Genomic DNA, 22012 nt, shown 5'->3' with positions numbered 1-22012 from the left:
GATGAAAGGCAGGTACCACCCCAGCCCTCCGCAGAGTGACCTCACTTAGAAGGAACAGGGTGTACAGCTGTCTCCTGAGAGGCTCCCGAATAATACAGATGTGGAGGCTCACAGCCAACCATCACACTGAGCACAGGGATCCCAGTGGAGGAGTTAGGGGAAGGACTGAAGGAGCTGAATGGGGTCTTATCTGGCATCAATGGGAGGGGAGGCCCTTGCTCCTGTGAAGACTTGATGCCCCAGTATAGAGGAATGCTAGGGCAGTGAAGCTGGAGTGGGTAGGTGGGTGGGGGAGCACCCTCATAGAAGCAGGGTAAGGGGGATGGGATAGGGGGGTTTGCAGAGAGGAAACTGAGAAAGGGGAAAACATTTGAAAGGTAAATAAATAAAATTAAAAAAAACAGTTAATTTTAAAATCTGATCAACCTAGTAAAAAGTATGAAATAATAAAATTTCATTTTAATGTACATTCATGAGCTATAGATGCATAATGAATTTTAAGAAAACCACAGCTGACATGTGCAGGGTATTTCTACATCCAAGGGACAGTGAAGGAGCACACCCCGACTCTGTCAAAGGCAAGGAAAGCAAAGGTCTGGACAAGGAGTTCATCCATGTCGCTTTCACTTGCCAAGCTCAAGGCTCCCTCAGGTACTGCAGAGACAGCAACACAAGCCCTGCCTCAAGTGACAAGCCAGTAGAGACTGGAAGCACGGACGCATCCACCTGCCAATATTCCTTTGTGTTGTGCGTGTGGGAGGCTGCATCTCACCTCCACCTTGTGTTCACCCAGCTCAAGGTGTAACAGCTGCTAGCATTGAAGAACTCCTTCTTCAGGAAAAGCTGAGGTTTCGATAAGTCTTTATAGGTGTGGAAAAGTCTGAAGTGCTTCCTCTCCAACTCCTTCAGGAGGCTGTACCAAAACCGCACCACGCTGCTCTCGCTGCCACTCACCTCAAAACCAGGCCAGTGGAGGTGAATCTCGAAGACAAGCTGGCCGATCTGCTCAAGGACACCCTCCAGAATAAGGTTTTCTAGAACTTTCCACTCTGCACTTTCCAGATCCGCCTTGAGAACATCAATCTGGAACAAAGCAATGGGGTGAGACGTGATCATTCACTGTATCACCTCAGTATTATATTGTATCGTATTGTATCGTATTGTATCATATTGTGTTGTATTGTGTCATATTGTATCACATTGTGTTCTGTTGTATTATATCATCAATCATGTCTACCTCCAATGGCAGAAGGAATTTTTTAATTTTCAGAGTTGGAAATCATTTCCAAGCAGCCATATTTAAAATGCTATTAAATATCTTTACACAATATATTTTGATTATATTCTTTCTCCTCCCTCAATTCCTCCAGATTCTCCCCATGTTTCTAATCAAGATGCAAAAAAAGCAAATATTGCTTGTTTTCTCTTATATGTTGGTGCTAGCTTTTAGGCTTTAAGTGTGTGTGTGTTTCGATTCAAATAACCAAATAGCCACTTATGACGTAGATTTCCAATCCTCTTCTGTACCATTAATGACTACAAACAACAAAATAGCAGGTAACATCATGGTGGACTCTCTTGCTTTCTGCTCAGTGCAGTAGATGTCAAAGGAGATAAAACCAGGGCACATTTTTCATAGAGCCCCATGCCTTCCAGGCTTTCCCTACAACCTGTGTGCCACTGCAAGGAGCCCAGCCAAGCCCTGATAGAATGGCAGCCACACAGTAAATGTCAGAGAGCCCCTGCCCGCCTGGTCATTCTCACAAGCATCAGCCTCTAGAGACTTCACTAGAATTTGAAGCCTAAGAAAGAGATTTGGGGCTTCTGAGTTTTGGAATTATTATTCTATAATTTCTTTTAATTATATCCCAGGATAACATTCTAAAACAAAACAAAGCAAACAACAAACCACGAAACATGTTAGTCCGATTTGCTTTACTTCATAAGATGGAGTAAAGGAAGAAGATGGAGAGGGAGAAATTATTTTTGCAGCTAATCAGGTTATGAAGGTCAGCTCCTTTCTGCTGGGTTTGCAGAAAATCCATTGGAACAATAGGATCTGAAATACCTCCTGAAAGAAATGGAAGCAGATGGGATGGCTTGGTGGCCCAGCATTTTCCTAGCTGACAGGCATGGGCCCCAAGTTTCAATGACCATCACCATAAAAAAAAGTTACCAAGTTGCTAATATGTGCCCAACCCCAAGCTAAGAACTTCCCTGGGCAACGTCCATGTAATTACCTATCAGCTAATGAAAGCGCAATTCTGTAGTGACTGTGCTGATTGGAATGTAAAATACCCCGCAGAGGCTCATATATTTGAGGCTCATCACGGAGTGGCACTACTTGAGGCACATTAGGAGGTGTGGCCTTGTTGGAGTGGGTGTGCCCTCGCTGGAGGAAGTGTGTCAGTGGGGGTGGGTTTTGAGGGCCCAGTGTGTCTCTCTGCCTTCTGCCTGCAGATTTTGAAGTAGAACTCTCAGCTACCTCTCCAGTATCTCTCCTACCTTCATGCTGCCATGCTCCCTGCCATGCTAAGAATGGGCTAAACCTCTGAAACTGTGATCCAGCCCCAGTTAAATAATATATTTTATTAGAGTTGTCATGGTCATGGTGTCTCTCCACAACAACAGAACACTAATAACACTAATGTGACCTTAGTCACCATCTATGAAAATAGACTTGGTGAGTAACCCATTCCAATCCCACAGCTGGACAGGCAGTGGTGAAATATGAACAGCCTGTGTATCACATCCTGTGGTTGTTTATGTGTATGTGTGTGTATGTGTGTGTATGTGTGTGTGTGTATACACACACATGCATGTACATGTATATATGCATGTGTGGAAGCCAGAGATCAACATCAGGTGTCTTTCCACCATACTATTTTTATCTCCAACTTATTACTTTTCAAGATGGGGTCTTTTGTTGAACCTAGAGTTCATGTTTGGGGCTGTACTGGCTGGCCAATGAGCTCTGAAGCTGCCCTGTCTCTACCCAGCACTGGGGTTACAGATGCCACCACGCCCAGCATTTATGTGGGTGCTGGGGATCTAAACTCAGGCCGTCATGTTTGCAAAGCAGGCACTTTACCAACTGAGCCATCTCTCCAGCTCCCCATGTGTTCCTAACCATTAAAGACTATTACCCTTCCAGGAAACCACCACAGGAAAGCATAATTCTGTTCCAGGAAGTTTTGGAGTGAACGTGGGTCAGGTGCTTAAGCCAGTATCACTCAATTTTCAGTGCGGGTAATTCCACTACACAAAGGAAGGCTGACAGCACCAGACACAATGAATTCTGGGATGAGGAGAAACACTCAAGGGCACAAACCCGGGAGCCCCGAGCACTGCAGCTCCAGGAAGCAGCAGGCCAGAGTCACTAAGATCTGGCTCTGCAGGCGCAGAACACTCTTTGCTAGTTTATGAGCATGGATAGACACCAATCTTGCGCACTCTCTCTTCTCAGCGTCGGCTGGTGAGTTCTCCAGACGGCGTTGGAATATGAGAGCCACAGCCTTGGAGGCCCTCCGTGAGGGAGTTCAGAGGCACATAGAGGAGAGCTGCAGAGACATCACATAGAGCTGCTATAAGGGCTTTGCCTAACACCCGGAGACCTGCAACACGTGGCTTGGCACTCTGCTTGGACTTCCTGGAACTGAAAACCAAGAGGCCTTAGGAAAGTCGGTGTCTGTAAACTATCCGTGGGTCAGTGGTTTCCAAACAAACGGAAAAGGTGAAAACCAGCGCTCTTCGGCATGGAGATAACCGAGTAAAGACAGGTTCTGTGGGAACACGGGCTGGGCTGAGTTCATCCTCAGGAGTAGGACCAGAGGGAACGAAGCCACCCCTTTTTTGCATCTTAGTTCCCAGGCACTCCTATAGCTCTGTTTAATCTTGGCAGTTTTAGGCAGAATCCTCCTGGATTGAGGGTAATTAACCTAACAAAAGAAATGCTTAATCAAAATTTCACAAAACATACTCACTTGGTACAGAATACATCCAAAATTCAAAGAGCAGCATGTGTTGTATTGAGTCACATAGCCAAGAATTCCATAGGTTCCCTATAGACTTACTTTCAGCATGGTTTTCTGCGAGTTTGGATATGAGGACTAAGGTAAATAAAGTTCATTAACTTCATATTGACCTAAAAGCTCTACTGGCAAAGATACAAAGGAATATTTCATATATGGTCCAGGCACGTTTTGGAGTTGTATTTATAGGTACGTGGGTGTTTTGCCTACATATACATGTGTATATGCTTGGTAACCTATAGAGGTCAGAAGAGGGCATTAGAACCCCTGGAACTGGTGTTACAGATGGTTGTAAGCTGCTATGTGGGTGCTAGAAATCAGACCTGGGTCCTCTGCAAGAGCAACACATGCTCTTAACTGCTGAGAAATCTCTCCATCCCCCTGATGTATTTGAAGTAAATTATCAGTCAGAAGTTATAAGCAACCAGAAGAGAAGCAAATGAAACTGAATTATAGCAAATACGTGCTTGCTTTAGAAATCCACCTTTTACTCACTTGGTGAAAATCTCTTCTAAAGAACAAACAGTATGCCAAATAAGACAACACCCCACCTTTGACCCCTGAACCTGAGAGTCCCCACTCTGATGAGAACCATCCAGGCTGATCTTGTCGCTCAGCCTTTGGGCGCTGGATCATGGAGCTGCCCACAAGCTCTTTCCTGCCTCCCAACCTGAGAATACAGACAACCAAAATACAGCGAATCAAACAAACTTTTCTCCCCCATTATGCATTTCCCCTTTCTTGCATTTCAGAAGGCCCCATTACCATGAACTATTTTACAAATGTAATTTCCATTATTACTGCATAATGCAGACAGTATTGTTGTTATTATAAAGTACTAAATATTTCTGGGTAAGATATGCCACTTTTAAGATTCTAATACCAGCTTGCAACAATTATGGTACCCCAAATCATACAAATGAGTATATTGAGATTAACAAGTACCAAGTTTAATATAGTTGGTTTAATCATGTTTCTTGAGCAAAACAAATAAGTGATAATGTCTAGTGAACTCTGGAATAGTTGAAAACATTTTTTCATAGAAGAGTCTCAAAGGTGGTAGAGGAAACAATCTTGTCTGGTATAATTTCAAAGGCATTGAAGAGGTTCTGGTATCAAATATTATTTCCTCTTCTTATGCTTCCAAGATCTAATAAGTTGCCTTTCACACAACTTTCTGAAGCAATGAGAAGTTTAATTTTAACTGGGTTAAGATGTGATGCCTTCTGGCAACATCCTCATCCCGAGTACAAGTCTACCCCTAGACTGACCCAGCCAGATCTGCAGGGAGACATTGAAGGGAACGGGGTTGTGCATAGGAGTAGGCTATCTAGGCTGTCTTAGACCCAGTGACTTAGACCCTGAAGTTTGTCACCCCATTGTTACAGCGTCTCAAAGTCCATGTCTCTCCCTAAAGGAGAAACTGTTCCTCCCCCTCTCTAGGCTCAGCAGCCTTAGCTTCTGCATCACCTGGTCTCTGATTCCACCATCTCATGGTATTCTCTGTGTGCCTCTGTGACTGTGCCCAGGTCCCCCCTTTTCATAAAGGTGTCAGTCATCTTGGATTAGAGCCAAGCATGTTGTTCTCTTATGACTTCACTTTAGATAATTCATCTGCAACAATGGTATTTACAATCAAGGCACATCCTGTAGTGCCAGAGAAGCAGGATTTAGCCCATAACATTGCTCAAGGCAACTGTTGCAACAGGGCTTTTGCAAGATGGGTTGCTCAGGAGCTGCTCCTTAGAGAGGAGGTCCTGTTAAAGAAAGCCAAAGGTAGCAACTATCCGAGGCAGTTATGACCATTATTCTGCCAGTCACCCAACCCTGGCAGCTTCAACCTTGCTAAACAGCCAACCCAGGCAAGTCAAAAAATCTCCAAGGCCAACCAAAATCACCATGGAAACATGCCCACATCTCATCTCCTGGGTTGTTTTTTTTTTTTTTTTTTTTTTTTTTTACCATGCAATCAAGTACCTGTTTGAGGGCACTTCCCCACAACCCTACACACATCTCTCTCCACCCCTCTGTATCAATTCCAGGCTCACAGAATTCTTTCATCTATAGGTCTCTATCTAAGATTATTCTTTAGCAGGCCTCCCAGCAAGATGAGCAGATCTTGCTCATGCTGGCTGGCTTTGAAGAGGGCAGTAATGGGAGCTACACCTTTCAAGTCCAACCTAGTCTCGATGTCAAAATTTCACTGCATCCTATCAGTCAAAATAAATCACAAAGCCAGCTCAGATCCCAGAAAAGGCAATAGATTCTAGCCACTGCAGGAAGAGGAGCCAAGCACAGAGAGGGAGGGAGGACTTGTTCGTGGCCATCTTTGCAAATGATTGGCCCCTTTAATTAAAACCAGTTGTATTTTACGCAAAGCATAGGAATGCATGTTTAGTAGGCATGAACAATGCTCAGAGAAAGTGACCATCAAAGCCTTCGTTCATTAGAATGCTGTGATGGCTAACCTTGATGCTCAGCCTGACACACCTGGAAAGGAGCGCTGTTTGATTCTGTGGGCGATTTCCTTGATTGCTATAGATGTGGATGCCCGGTCCACTGAGGCCAGTACCATTCTTACTCAGGAGGGCCTGAGCTGTGTAGGAACTGTAGCTGAGTATGCGCCTGGGGTGCAAGCCAGTGAGCACGGTACCTCCATGGTCTCTACTTCAGTTTCTGTCTGTCTCCAGCACTCGCTCTGCCTTCCCAATAAACCCTCTCCTTCCCAAAATTTCTTTTGGTCAGTATTTCATCACAGCAGCAGGCAAGCAAAGTAGGGCGATTATTATTAAGGAAGGAATATTAATTATACGAGGCATTTGCTTATAGAGATATCTTTTCTTGGAAGGTGACAGAGAAGACTGGATAGCCAATGGGTTAGGATAACTAATAAAGAAAATATCGAGGCTAGGCATTATGATGGACTGCTGCATTGCCCCAGCACGCCAGAGGCTAAGGCACGAAGATTGGAAGTCTGGAGCCATGCTGGAATCTATAGCTTATGCTACATTAGCAAGGCCCTGCTTCCGTTTAAAAGAAAGAATGAAAAGCTAAGAAGAGAAAACAAAGCATGTTTTGTTGTTTTGTTTGTTTGTTTGTTTTTCGAGACAGGGTTTCTCTGTGTAGCCCTTGCTGTCCTGGAACTCACTCTGTAGACCAGGCTGGCCTTGAACTCAGAAATCCGCCTGCCTCTACCTCCCAAGTGCTGGGATTAAAGGCGTGAGCCACCACCGCCCGGCTATATAAGGGTTTTTTGTTTTTGTTTTTCTAAAGATTGATTTGTTGTTATATGTAAGTACACTGTAGCTGTCTTCAGATGCACCAGAAGAGGGCATCGGATCCTATTATAGATGGTTGTGAGCCACCATGTGGTTGCTGGGATTTGAACTCAGGACCTTTCAAAGAGCAGTCACATGCTCTTAACCACTGAGCCATCTCGCCAGCCCCAACAAAGCATGTTTTATTTTTAAGTGTTTATGTTAATTTTTTTATTTAACAAGTAAAGTGTTGAAAGGGCTACTTGACAAACCGTAGCACTGACTGCTGATGCTATAGACATCTCTAACAAGAAAAAAAGCATCCTCTGGTGGTCCTCATTGCATAACAAATGGCCACAGATTTGAGGACATCATAGTTGGAGGAATAAAACATTTTCTTTAAACTCCCATGAACTTGGTAAACAACACCATACAAACATAGTTTGATGGCTACTGCAACCATGCGTGATCTCTAGAATAAACCCGGAAAGCCAACGCCAGTGAAAACAACACGCCAATGACATCTCTGGCACTTCTTCGATCTCCTTACAAGGTGCAGTAGAGACTGGGGGGAAGGCACACAAGGGACTGTAGCTGCTCAAGTTGAGTTAGAGCTGAGACCCTGGTGTACATTGTCCCAATCAAGATGATCTTCTAGAAAAATTAAATTGTCCTAAAAATGTGACACCAAGGAAAGACTATTAAACATGAATAACTCATCAGTCCACACACCGTTTAGTAAGTGCCAGCAATGAGCTTTGGGCATACATGGTGATGGGATAAAGGAAAATCAGGTCAAATCAACAACAGCTAAGTGCTAAGAAGACATGTAGGTGATGGAGATTGCTGGTGCCATCAGATGGTTTCATGGCCACTCAGAGATGTTCTACCACGAGCCACCGGCTCCTGGCCACCGGGCACCGAGTTGAAGTGTTGCTTGAGTGGATATGATATTTCTGCTTTGATAAGGCTTCATTATATTTATATTAAGACTACAAGTGTGATTTTGTAAAATGTCAATAAGTACTCAGAGGTACACTTCAATTATATGATGTTAAAACTGCAATTAGCTCTGTGTTGGAGCAGCAGATAGAAGCCACCCTGGGTTTGTCTGAGTACTTTAAACATAATTTTAAGCACAGGATTCTCCAACAATTTGGAGGCTACAAACATCTCATTCCAATTTATTAAATAATCTTTTTTCGACCCTGCCAAGAATGCCAATAGTTAAGTGTAGCCTTCAAGAAGGGATATGTCTCCTAACTACACTGAGCTACCTAGCAGGAACCAGGTTAAATGTAGACTTTGGCCAGTTTTCACGTCTTAAATTGTGGCATAGGAGAAAGGACATGAAACATGAAGGATTCATCAGCATAAAACCATTTAGTAACTTCGAGGGAGGTTAAATATTAGCATTTTGTTTTTATAAATTAAATCTCAAGCACTCATTGCATTGTTCGCCATAGCCAGCAGGAGCCCTGTCATGGTCAGGAATAGCATGGCCTCTGATCTTTCAGATTAATTGTGTCTGATACATAAATTATGTGATAGTTCACAAATATCCACGAAAAACAAATGACTCGCTGTGCTGCATAGTTTTATGTCAACTTGACATAAGACAAAGTCGTCTGAGAAGAGGGAATCTTAATTAAGAAAATGTCTCCATAATACTCAACCGTAGGCAAGCCTGTGGGGGCATTTTCTTAATTAGTGATTGATGTGGGAGGCCCCAGCCCATTGTGGCTGGTGGCCCTGAGTTTTATAAGAAAGCAGGCTGAGCAAGCATGAAAGCAAGGCAGTAAGCAGCACCCCTCCATGGCCCCTGCATCAGCTCCTGCCTCCAGGATCCTGCCCTGTGTGAGTTCCTGTCCTGACTTCCTTCACTGATGAACAGCGCTGTGGAAGCATGAGTGGAATGACCCTTTCCTCCCAAGCTGCTTTGGTCATGGTCATGTAGCCCTAAACTAAGAGGCTATCACAGACGTTTGACTCTTGGATATTTTTTAAATTCTACAATCAATCAATAACAATGACTTATACCCATTTTAGAATAATCTACTTGCCCTCATTACAGATGTACTGACATGTAATTGAGCTATGGAATTAAAAACAAGCACAGTACTATGCTGTTCTTTTGCCTTGACAGTGGGTAAGCAGGACAAGCACTGGCTTTGGACCTCAGTATGTGTATCCTGGTAACCCAAGGAGAGAGCTATGTGGGAGGGGCACATCTGCCCCAGTAGACATTGAACATCTCACTACAAACACAGGGAAACTTAAATTGATATTTCATTTGTGTGATGCCTAGAGAAGTAAATACCTAAATATTGTTAATAGGGATAAAAAATGTTTTACCTGATGCAAATTAATGTAATTGTCACAAGCCTAATGCTCTTACTTTACTGTAATTATCTAAAATTATTTACCAGATTTCAACTTGACAGAGCTTCCTGGATGGGTCCTTACGATTATTTGTTTCATTACAATGTTTTCTTTAAGTAGGCTTGATCCTTAGCATCACAACACACACACACACACACACACACTCACATACATCCACACTCACACACACACACTCACATACATCCACACTCACATACATCCACACTCACACACACACACACACACACTCACACACACACACACACAGACACACACACTCACATACATCCACACTCACACACACACACACACACTCACACACACACACACACACACACATAAATCCTTTTACTTAAGCAAATTCAAAGAGTGCCAATGAAAATGTGCATGTTACATAAAGAGAACAGCCAATGCCATGAGTCAAAGAAACGAAAAGCCAGGTATAGTGGTTGTAATTCCAGTACTCAGGAACCTGAAGCAGGAGGATTAGTGTTAAGTTCAAGGCCACCCTGAAATACATGAGTCCCAGCCTAGCCTGGGCTACAAATTGAGAATGGACTCCAACAAAAAGACAAATACAAGAAAACAAATTTTAAAAAGAAAGAAAAGAAAAATGTGTGGTGGAAGAGGTAGAGAGAATCTCTTATATGCCATATGGAAGCATCATCTGTTTAAAAAAAAAAGCCTACAGTCAATGAGCTGAGGCAGATTTGAGAAAGAGAGGGGATGGGGGGACTCTGGGATAGAGTCGGGCATGGGAGAATTTGTCCTGGAACTCTGAGGAAGATGATCACATAAAACTGAAGGAGAGACAAGTAACCATGCGGCACTCATAGAATAGAATAAATAGGATATTTAAGCTATGAGCTAGTGGGGGAACAAGCCAAAGTTTATGGCCTAGGAATTTATTAATAAATAATTAGTCTCAAAGTCATTATTCTGGTGACAGAGACCAGGTGGAAAAGCTTCCAGTAATAGGCAAGGATAAGTAAAACTCAGAGAATTTTACTCTAATGTCCCTAAAGTTGAGTGTATAAGTAAAAAGTTCCTACATTTAGCAAGTTTACATAAATTATATTAATAGTAATTTTCATAAGAGTCTAAATGAAAGGTATGGGTAGAGCAAATGATATGCCTAAGTATCATGTCTTATGTGCACAAGGCGACATAGAGTCATGGACATCAGCAACAAAAGAAAGAACTTAATCCTATGGCCAATTAACAAAGTGCTATGTGCTGGTCAGATTTTTGTTATTACTCTTTTGTGTTGTTATGTGTTGTCTTGTTTTGTTTCTTGTCAACTTGATACAAGCTTGAGTTAACTGTGAAGAGGAATCTTTAGTTGAGAAAATGCCTCCATCAATTTGGCCTACAGACAGTCTGCCATCCATTTTCTTGATTAAAGATAGATGTGGGATACTTCAGCCCAGTGGTGCCACTCCCAGGTCCTGGGTTGTATAAGAAAGCAGGCTGAGCAAGCTATGGGGAGCAAGCCAGTAAGCAGCACCCCGCCATGGCCTCGGCTGCAGTTCCTCCCTCCAGGTTCCTGATAGAGTTCTGCCTTGCTTGAGTTCCTGTCTTACTTTCCCTTCGTGATGGACCATAATTTAAAAATGTAAACCAAACAAACCTTCATACTCAAGTTGTTTCAGTCATTAGTGTTTATCACAGCAACAGAAAGCACACTGGGACATTTGGTATTCTATAAATCCATTATAATCCAAAAATAATAATGTTTTAAATTGTGTGGTACGCGTGTGTGTATGTGCATGTGTGTGCATGATGTCCACGTGTGTAAATGCACACCACATTCACATGTGTGGAAGTCACAGTCTAGTTTTGTGGAGCTGGTTCTTTCCTTCCACTTCTAGGTCCTAAGGATCAAACTAGGGTTACCAGGCTTGATTAACAAAAACCTTTACCCGCTAATGATGAGCCATTTTCTACCCCTTAAAGCTATTCTTAATACAGAAGCTGCAAAGATATACCAGTTCTGCATATGAACTCTTGTGCTTCTGTTTGGCACATGATCTACTTTCTAATATGTGAAATAAATATGGACATTTGAGAAAGGTTGTTCAAAACTCTTGGATTTATTAAAAATGGCATGGGTGTGAGCACAGTTGACCATTCTCATGGATATCCCATGTACTGGCTGGTTTTGTGTGTCAACTTGACACAGGCTGGAGTTATCACAGAGAAGGGATCTTCAGTTGGGGAAGTGCCTCCACGAGACCCAGTTGTGGGGCATTTTCTCAATTAGTGATCAAGGGGGGAGGGCCCCTTATGGGTGGCGCCATCCCTGGGCTGGAAGTCTTGGGCTCTATAAGAGAGCAGGCTGAGCAAGCCAGGAGAAGCAAGCCAGTAAGGAACATCACTCCATGGCCTCTGCATCAGCTCCTGCTTCCTGACCTGCTCGAGTTCCAGTCCTGACTTCCTTTGGTGATCAACAGCAGTGTGGAAGTGTAAGCTGAATAAACCCTTTCCTCCCCAACTTGCATCGTGGTCATGATGTTTGTGCAGGAATAGAAACCCTGACTAAGACATCCCAACCACACCTTCAAGAGTGAGAACTATCCTAATACGGAAGAGCCCATGAGAAATGGGAGTTAACAACACCTTTTAAATACTGACATACACATGTTTAGATTCAAAGGAGCAAGAGCCAGCCAAGTAAACTCTGAAAGCTGAGACAGGCTTAAGGCCAATCAAGTTAAAGAAGCAATTTGAATTTTCTGTGCCATTTCTATTTGTGTTTGAATAATGGACTCTTCTTCCAACTTGTAGTCCTGGACTTCTGTTTTATCAAAATCAAAAGGAAAATACAAAAGAAGTAAATACAGCAGAGGGTTTACAAACCAAGAATAGCATGCAAAGGTATGATGACAATGAAGGAAAGCCAAAACATTGAAATGGTAAAATCTTGGGCTGGTGTGATGGCTTAGCAGTTAAGAGCAATGGCTGCTCTTCCAGAGGACCCAAGTTCAGTTTTCTAACATCCACATGACAGCTCAACTATCTGTAGCTCACGATTGGGGAATCTGATGCCTTCTTCTGGCCTCTGTAAGGACAGAGAGGAAAGGAAAGAGATCCCTGAAGTTAGGGGTCTGAAAGGGAGGAACTATTGTTAGACCACTTCCTGCTGATTAGGGGTATCAAATTCCTGGGGTACAAGTTTGATCTTCACCCTCAGGATATCTAATTTCTTCTTCTCACATGACTACTTAATAACCACCCACCCACCCACTCCACTCTACCCCACCCAACCTCTGCCTCTTGGGGCCCTAGCATTTATATGCTCTGTGAAAGTTCTCAGAATTCCAAACATAACACAATCACAGAAAACATCTGCAGCTGGCAAAACCACACCTCTGCTAGAGCGTGAAGCAAGTAAGTCGTAGTCAGCTACTGTGGACAATCTGAAGCAATCTCACATCCCACACCTGGGATTAAAGTGAAAACATATTCTTATAATATTTCTGTTTGTTTTTTTTTTTTAAGAAGTCAAAATTCCAGAGTTGCCACTACACCTGTTCTTTTTGAGTTCCTATGCTGACTTCCTTCAGTAATGAGCAGTGATATGGAAGTGTAAGCCAAATAAATTCTTCCCAGGAAATTGGAGACAGGAGCTGATGCGGAGGCCATGGAGGAGTTGCTTTGGTCATGGTGTTTCATCACAGTAATGATACCTCTAACTAAGATATGTTGCATTAGTCTATCAGGACTTGTACAAAATGCCACTGCCTAGGTGGCTTTAATAGCAGAAACATGTCCTCAAAGACTTGGGATAAAGGTATTAGCAGGGTGGGTTTCTCCTAAGGCCCCTCTAGTTGTCTTACAGATAGCTGTCCCACTACCCTGCTTTTCCTCTGTGTAGAGTCATAGCAGCTCTTGATTTTCTTATAAAGGAGCCAGTCACACTGGATTGGCTCCTTGCCACCTTAAGACTTCAATTAAACCTTTTTACCTCCTTAAAGGCTGGAAATCTAGGACTTCAGTCTATAAATTTGGAAAAAGACACAATTTTAGCCCTAATAATAAAATATGTTTTTTGCAGTGCTTTATCTAGAAGCAACCATTCCCTTCACCAATATGTCAAATGTACCCTTGTTTTAGTTTTAGTAACTGTTTCTCCTCGGTTGTTAATGGCCATCTCCAATTTCAGCTAGCACACATCTGAGCCACCAATTTAATTGAAGGTAAGTCACAGAGACTATGGGGGATGCTAATTTCAACACCATAAGCTTTTATAGACTGTGACCTTGACACTCCTTTCATCAAGAGATAGCCTCAGGTTGCTATGGTGAATTTTGTGGGACTGAAGCCTGTGCAATCACATAGGCCACACAGAGATGGGTCCTAAGCTTGCTTTGTGTTCTGCTATCGTTTTCTTGAAAGCCTTAATTCATTTGGAACAAGAGACTCCTCATCTCATTTTTACTGAGCCCCACAAATCATGTACCTGGCATCCTTGAATCCTGCTGAGCAGTGACTCGAGTGGATGGATGCATCCATGTCACTGATACCTTCATTCTTAGAAACTAGCCACTGTGCAAGGTGTCTACTGCCCTTCAGGTCATCATGTTCTGAGAAAGCCTGAACCAGCCCTACAGAAAGATCATGTGAAGAGATCAGCCTCAAACTAAGAGTCAAATACCTGACTTGAGCTACATTAGAGACCCTGAGTCAGATCCATCCTGCAGAACTGTGGTGGTTTGAATATGCTTGGCCCAGGGAGTGGTACTATTAGGAGATGCAGCCTTGTTGTAAGAAGTGTATCACTGTTGGGGTTGGCTTTGAGACTCTCCTCCTAGCCATGGGGAAGCCAGTCTTCTCCTGTTGGACTTCAGAACAAGATATAGAACCCTCAGCTCCTCTAGGGCCATGCCTGCCTGGATGCTGTCATGCTTTCTGCCTTGATGATAGTGGACTGAACCTCTGAACCTGTAAGTCATCCCTAATTAAATGTTGTCCTTTATATGAGTTGCCTTGGTCATGGTATCTGTTCACAGCAATGGAAACCCTAACTAAGACAAAAAACATTCCCAAACTTTAGCTCACATGAATGATGACCAATTGTTAAAGTTTGTAAGCAGTCTCATTTATGCAGCAACCAATAACTAGAACTAAACATTTAAACTCAAATAAGCAAAAGAGAAAGATTTCTAAAACTTACAATCAAGAGCTTCAAAGTTTTCTTCTGAACACCAATCAACACCAATCAACACACACACAAAAGATATGACATGTGTGAGTATGCCTAAAACACGATTTAAAAAAAAAAAAACCTCAATGAAGACTAGACCTTCGGCTGTGTGAGAATGAGCCTAGTGTGCGAATGTCAGGCGAGCCCTGTACCATTGAGATCCCCCAGTCTCAAATGTTCATCATAATGTGACAGATCATGAATGGATTTCCACATGGGTGAATTTCCAACTAAAATATTTTCTCCAGCTAAGCTTCCGAGTCTCTCTTCAGAATCCGTCTGAAGTGATGAGAGCTCTGACAGAAGTGACTAGGTGACTTCCTCACACACGCTCCTCTCTGGGGGCCGCTCCCCTTTCATTTCTTATCTAATGTTTTTGAATCTCTTGAAAAGAAGAAAACCATTTTGCATAAGAACACTCCTGTTTATTAAGGTTTTAGGTTTTTATCACGGTTTCTCTTATTTAATCAGTTAGTTAAATTTCTGACAGATTCCTAAATTTCTCACAAATTTGATAATATTACAAACACATATGATCAATAAACTTGCAGCTCAGACTTTGAACATGTCCTGTGATTTCCTTGACATAAATTTCTGGAAGCAGAGGATTAATCTGTTGTCTCTGCTGGCTCTGCACTTGTGACAATGTGAGCTAGGTTGTGCAAACAGACTGGACTGTAGAGGCCTATTACTGCCACTGGTCATGGCTTCAACACTCTTGTTCCTCAAATGTAGTACTGAAGATCCAAAGCACACTGTAAAGGCCCCATCATTCACGCACACCCTCAACCCTGCTCACCGGAGTTCTAAACCCACCTGTGTTCTTATGTTACTGGGTGCCACAGACATTTGAATGTCTTTTAAAGAAAAAACAAACAAACAAAATAGGTCAATTATAACTAAATATTTGATGTTATCTGCTTATGACTTTTGACTTGAATCATCTGAACAAAGATGCTTCTGATATACATTGCTCTATACTAAATTTTAAAGGTATAGATTATTCTTTTTCAGCCTGGAAAACATTCATGCAGCTGTAATTTGGACACTTCCATCGATAATGAAGATTATTCATTAATCAAAATCTGGGGCAAGAACCTGAAGCTACATAAGTGATATCAATAAATTGTCATTACGAACCACCAGCTTACCACACACCTAGCCCAGACCAGGGACAAACCCCACGGGCGGCATTTTACCTGCAAATACATCTCATTAGCAGCTGTCTGGGCTTTAGGCTTAGATCACACACAGGAAGATATTTACAGACATTCTTCATTTTGTAAAAGATTCATGAAAAGAAGTATAGAAATCGAGCTTTGTAATTGATCTCATATTTTAACTGCCATTTAACTCATTGTCTATTTATGAATATTTTAAAAAATTGAATTATCATCAATTATTTACATTTCAAAAATCAAGATATTAATTCTCTACAATTATTACAGTGTGGGTCAATATTCAATCAGGATTTACAAGTATCAATTCTTCCTTTTTTTAGTTTAATTAAGAAAAGTTGCTATTTAATAATAAAGTAAATCTAAGCTTCTATATATCAAGTCTACTTAAAGGAAGATAGCTATACACATAGAAAATTGATGCTAGAAAATTGATGCACTAGAAAGTGATCTTAGTATAGGAAAATAGGAACATACGAGCAGGAGGATTAAAAGTTTCCTCTGGAGCCTTAAACACACTAAATCAAATTCAATTAACACTGCCAGCTGCCAGAATTGTAACTGCAAAATTTCTGCCACCACTAGGGACAGGGAGACAAGAACTGCCCTGCCCATAATGAGAAGCACGAAGGGTCATGCTAAGCTAATCGGAGGCCAATTCTGAACTAATAATAAAGGGAAACATTTTGTGTGGTAATCAGCTCTCAGAAATGACCTCTGCAGGGGACAGCGCTCTGTGGGTTTAAAATGAAATGACAACAGACTGTTCTTCCAGATATCCAGCTTGATTGGAGATTCCAATCTGAGGCTACTGGGCAAGAACCCGCTGCCCTAGCGAGGGGATGCTAAGAATGACCCTAGATGCCCAAGTTAGGGACGAGCGGATGGTGGAGCCTATGACAAGTCGAGAAGTAGAACCAGGATACTAGAGACCTGCAATAGTAAGGGACCCAGCAGCATGCTTTATTGTGGTTACATCCAGAGACCAGGAGGGCATGAAGATCTGAATTCAGAGCGCAGAACTCACATAAAAAGCCAAGCCTGGCCACATTCACCTGAAAGCACTGAGGGATGAAGCAGCATCCCGGGGACTCAGTGGTCAGCCGGCCTAGCCAAGACAGCACACACACCTCTCCCTATCCTGCACCAAGACAAAGTCAGGTAGAAAGGACAGAACCAAGGACAGAGCAGGCAGCTTCCTCCCCCCGGCCCCCATCTCTTTGGGCCACTGAAAAACAACACATGAGCCTGCAACTGTAAGATCAAAGCTCAATGCCTAAAAGTTACATCCTCTGGTTTGTCTCTTCTTCTGGCCTATTGCACTGATGTAAATATTCCGTGAAGTATTTCTAAAATGAGAAGAAACTTAAAATATGCACCTATAGAGCTAAGCTCTTAGGATTTAAAAGGAAATAGTGTTAAACCTTTACAAACACTTAGTTTTAGCCAGATAGCCAGCTTTACCAAATAACACAGGCTGAGTTTAAATGAACAAATGTATAAACAATAAATAATCAAGTGTGCACCCATAAAAATACTCTCCAGAAAGATAATGTGCTGGAGCCCGTGGACACCAAACATGGCCCAATTGCAAGAAGGTAAGAATGCCCAGAACTAATTTACAGGAAAAAAAAATTACTGAGTTATTAAGATTATTAAAAAAGGGCATTTTTAAATCTGAGGAGAAATGCTGTCCTTTGAATGAAAACAAGAAAGAGGTTGGCTGTGCACAAGCTCTAGAGTGATGCCGAATAGGTAAGAACAGGTACTCGTGTGTGTGCACAACTGCAGACAGCGTGTCTACAAAACACGCAACTGAAATATACTGCTTGGGAAAATCACATAAAGATTATCTCCACTGGGCTCAGTAGAAGAGATAAAGGTTTTGAGAATGCTACTCATCTGTGCTGCTTTGTAAAGTAGCCATTCACCATATGTGCCAAGCACATAACGGTTCCTCCTCTGTGCCTCAAGTACTCTGTAACTGCACATGGCAAATGGCTACCGTTTTAGACAGGCGCCATTTCCACCCAGAGGTTCCCTGGTGGTGGTGTGCAGAGTACTGCGTCCCCCCACCCCACCCCCATCCCCGCAGGGCCTCAGAGAACAGTTTCTGACTGGGTAGATAGGGTCTGAGGTATTTCTCCCTGGACCCGAGCTGATGGTGATGTTGCTGGTCCAAGGACCACACTTGGAGAATCTCTGATGAAGACACTGGCGGAGCTGTTCCTGTCATAAATATCTGAGACTCTCATCCTCAGGTCAGCTGACTTCATCCCTTCATCCACAGATGCAAAAAGGTATTTGCACATAGTTGATATTTGGCCTTGGAAGATTGATGGTGGTTTTATGACCAAATGCTTTTCAAATTATGATTTCATCAGGTCAAAGACTGCTAAATTCACAGGCTTTCAGTGAGAGTTGTATTCCCTGGAACTGTGTTCAAAAATGCATTTGCATATATGAACCCTTTTCTATTAACAGCATCATGGCTGCAGACCTCGGACCTAGGGCAGACTGTCAAATCAAAAGGTCTGGGACAGGTTAGTGTCTCAGTGACTTGGAGGCAAACAACAGAGTCCATGCCATAGGACCATTTGGGGGCTAAACAAGAAATACACCCGAAGCATCCCCATGTGAGCCTGTGAGCACCTGGAGCAGAGTCAGGTCCGTCAGCTCCTGATTTGTACTAGTTCTTCATAAAACCTGAAATCCAAAAAAATCTTAGGAGTGTCTGATTTTCAGGGAAAGGGCACATCTCTCAGTGGTTGGGGACACACACTGCTCTTTAACCCGGCCTGAATTTGGTTCCCAGAACCCACACCAAGCCATACACAAGCACATTAACTCCAGGGGACCTTGGGCTTTCTTTTGGACTCCATGGGCATCTGCATTTATACATTCACAGACCTGCTGATATATACTCATATACACACAATTAAAAATTAAATATAAGTTTTTTAAATGAGTGTCTGATTTAAGGCAACATCAAAATATGGTTTCTATGCTTCATAACACCCATGTTTGGGAAGATAGCTCAGAAACAACATTAAAATTTGCTACAGGAATTATACAGAGGCACTCTAAACATGATAGCCGAGAGTCATCTATCCATGGCACCCTGGCAAGTGGGGGCAGCTTCCTTCTTCAGTTACCTATTTATCTGACAGGAGAGAAAAGTTCTAAACTAGACTGGAAGCCGATGGCTTGGGTTTGAATCCCCAGCCTCTAGTACATTCCAGAGATCTGGAAGGTGCTCCACAATATGAATTAGTGGATGTATAGATGGGCTTTTTGCTTTGTGAACACCTGACCCAACTTCCTCATTTAAAAGATAAGGCCCAAATGACACATTTAGGATCACAAATTATTTATTCAGTGATAAAGCCTACATCTCAAACATGGCTTGGAGAGGAGAGGAGAATCAGACAGAGAAGAGAAAAGGGAGGTAAAGAGGCATGAAGAAAAAAGAGGGAGATTTAAAGACCTAGCCAGGTGGCCAAGTTAAAGACAGTCATATTTTAGTAGGATGCACATCTTCTTTCTCCTCCCAGCATCCCTCTCTGCCAAGAATCTCTTTGTACCAAAAGCACAATCTGGTGTTTTCTAAACCTATTTCTGATCAGTACACGTTCTTATATTAAAACATGCAAGTCTCATAAAATTTTCTGAGAAATGCATTTACAAAATGGGGAAAATAGCAAATACACACACACATGTATATATATATATATATATATATATATGATGTTTCAAAGGTAACTATTGGAGAAGAGCTGTTGCTTGCCCACACGTCCCTATTTGCCTTTCTTCATCAGCCACAAACTCTTGATTCACAGATGACTCTAACTTGGGTCTTTTTCAAGAGCATCATGTTCTCTTAACTGCTGAGTGATCTCTCAGCACATTTAAAATTTTTAGCGTTTATTTTTATTTTGTGTTTATATGTATGTCTATGCCTGTGGAAAAACTCTGCAAGTTAATGTCAAAGTCTACCATTGTCCAGATAGCCTTCTGGGGCTCAGCACAATATGGAGGACTCCCTCCATATTGACAGGACTTCCCCTTCTCTGACCTTACCCGCAGAGTTCAACAACTCTTCACATTTCTACCTGTAGGATGTCATGTTCATTGACAGGGCTTCCCCTTCTCTGACCTTACCCAGAGAATTCGACATCTCTTCACATTTCTACCTGTGGAATGTCATGTAGGTTTGGTGAAGACTGGAGGCTCAACTTCCTTTCTCCTGATAAGAACCCATTGAGTGAGCACCTGAGATTCCTAATGAGGCATTTCAGCCCCTAAGCCTTCAGCCAGTGACCTGTACCCATCCTGGATGTTCCTATCTGCACTGGCTGGTTTTCTGTGTCAACTTGACACAAGCTAGAGTTATCACACAGAAACGAGCTTCAGGTGAGGAAATGCCTCCATGAGATCCAACTGTAAGGCATTTTCTCAATTAGTGATCAAGAGGGAGGACCCATTGTAGGTGGTACCATCCCTGGGCTGGTAGCCCTGGGTTCTATAAGAAAGCAAGTTGATCATGCCAGGGGAAGCAAGCCAGTAAGAAACATCCCTCCATGGCCTCTGCATCAGTTCCTGCTTCCTGACCTGCTTGAGTTCCAGTCCTGACTTTCTTTGGTGATGAACAGCAATGTGGAAGTAAGCTGAATAAACCCTTTCCTCCACAACTTGCTTCTTGGACATGATGTTTGTGCAGGAATGGAAACCCCGACTAAGACACTATCCCCAGCCCCCCAAATTATATAAGCCTAGAATTTCCCCCCAAGTAAAGTGGATCTGCCTTCCTGAAGCTGGTCCTTTTGTGTCTTTTTCACATACTCACAGAACTTCCAAATCCCCCCTCCCTGTTGTATATTCTCCCTTTGCTCACATGGACCAATATCTGCCAATGATCCACTAAGGTAGGGAGAGTCATGTGTGTCCTGGGAAAGGGCTCTGTTTTTTAATTTCTCAACAGTTGTGCAATAAGGCAACAAAATGCTACCCAATAAGATAAAACTGTCCAGCGAGATTTCCAGAGTTTCCCTTCCTAATGTGTCTTTCAATCTTTGCTTGGAGTGAAGTTGTCACGGCTGGACCTTCAACAAACATTTCTGGACCAAGAGAAGAAGGGTTATATTTTAGCGACGAAAGAGTGAAAGAATCAATGACCCCCAGCGACTTGGTATCCCTATATGAAACTTGAGCCACCCAGGTCTAGACTTTATGTAAGAGGGAGACGTGTTTCTGTCATCTAAGCCACTGCTTTGTTCTGTTTTCTTTCCAAATGCAATTCAGCCTAACCTTACGTTTATGAATCACAGGCTGCTATTCTTGGCTACTTCCCAAGAGTGGGGTGCATATTCTAAAAGTTGTGCACAGCTGAAGACTTCCATGGAGCAGTGCAAAAGACTAATAATTTATGTCTATTAAAAGCTATAGGTTCCCATCAATTACAGTTTGAAAATAAAGTGTTCCCCCAAAAGCTTGGAAGTGGAAGTACTGAAAGATGATTGAATCATGAAGGTCTTAGCTTCGCCAGTAGACTACAGATCCACTGGTAAGTCCACACTGAATGGGCTAGCAGGACCTGAGGCCTAGCTGACAGTTTGCAGGTAGATTGTAGTTAGAAGCAGGTTGTAGATAAAATGCCACTAAGTACATATGAGGCCCTGGTCCCTCTCCATCTCCCTTTTTCCTTCCTGTCTGTCATGAGGTGAATAGAATTGCTCCATCCCTACACGCCCCTGACTTTTCATGACACATTAAAAAACGGAGCCATATTGATAGGAACTGAAACCTTGGATACCATGAATCAAAAAAAAATTTTTTTCTTTCTAAGTAGTTTCTCAAGTATTTCCTCTTACACACACAAAAATATAAAGCTAGCCAAGTCCAAGTGGATCAGGGACCTCCACATCAAAGCAGATACATTGAAACTAATGGAAGAGAAAG

General features: G+C 42.5%; 1 protein-coding gene across 2 annotated transcripts in view; it reads right to left on the bottom strand.

The window, feature by feature from the left end:
• Nucleotides 1-391: 391 nt before the first annotated feature.
• Mettl24 (methyltransferase like 24) overlaps nucleotides 392-22012 on the bottom strand; it is a 121549-nt gene continuing 99928 nt past the window's right edge. For both annotated transcript variants that reach the window (XM_031347912.1, XM_031347913.1), the window contains one exon: nucleotides 392-1083. In XM_031347912.1, the coding sequence (XP_031203772.1) occupies nucleotides 769-1083 (315 nt within the window). In that variant the 3' untranslated portion in view covers nucleotides 392-768. The remainder of the gene's footprint in view (nucleotides 1084-22012) is intronic.

The sequence above is a fragment of the Mastomys coucha genome, unplaced genomic scaffold, assembly GCF_008632895.1.
Source record: "Mastomys coucha isolate ucsf_1 unplaced genomic scaffold, UCSF_Mcou_1 pScaffold3, whole genome shotgun sequence".
NCBI classification, from domain to species: Eukaryota; Metazoa; Chordata; class Mammalia; order Rodentia; family Muridae; genus Mastomys; species Mastomys coucha.
The sequence above is the reverse complement of the archived record's forward strand: the minus strand, read 5'-3'. Positions and strand labels throughout refer to the sequence as shown.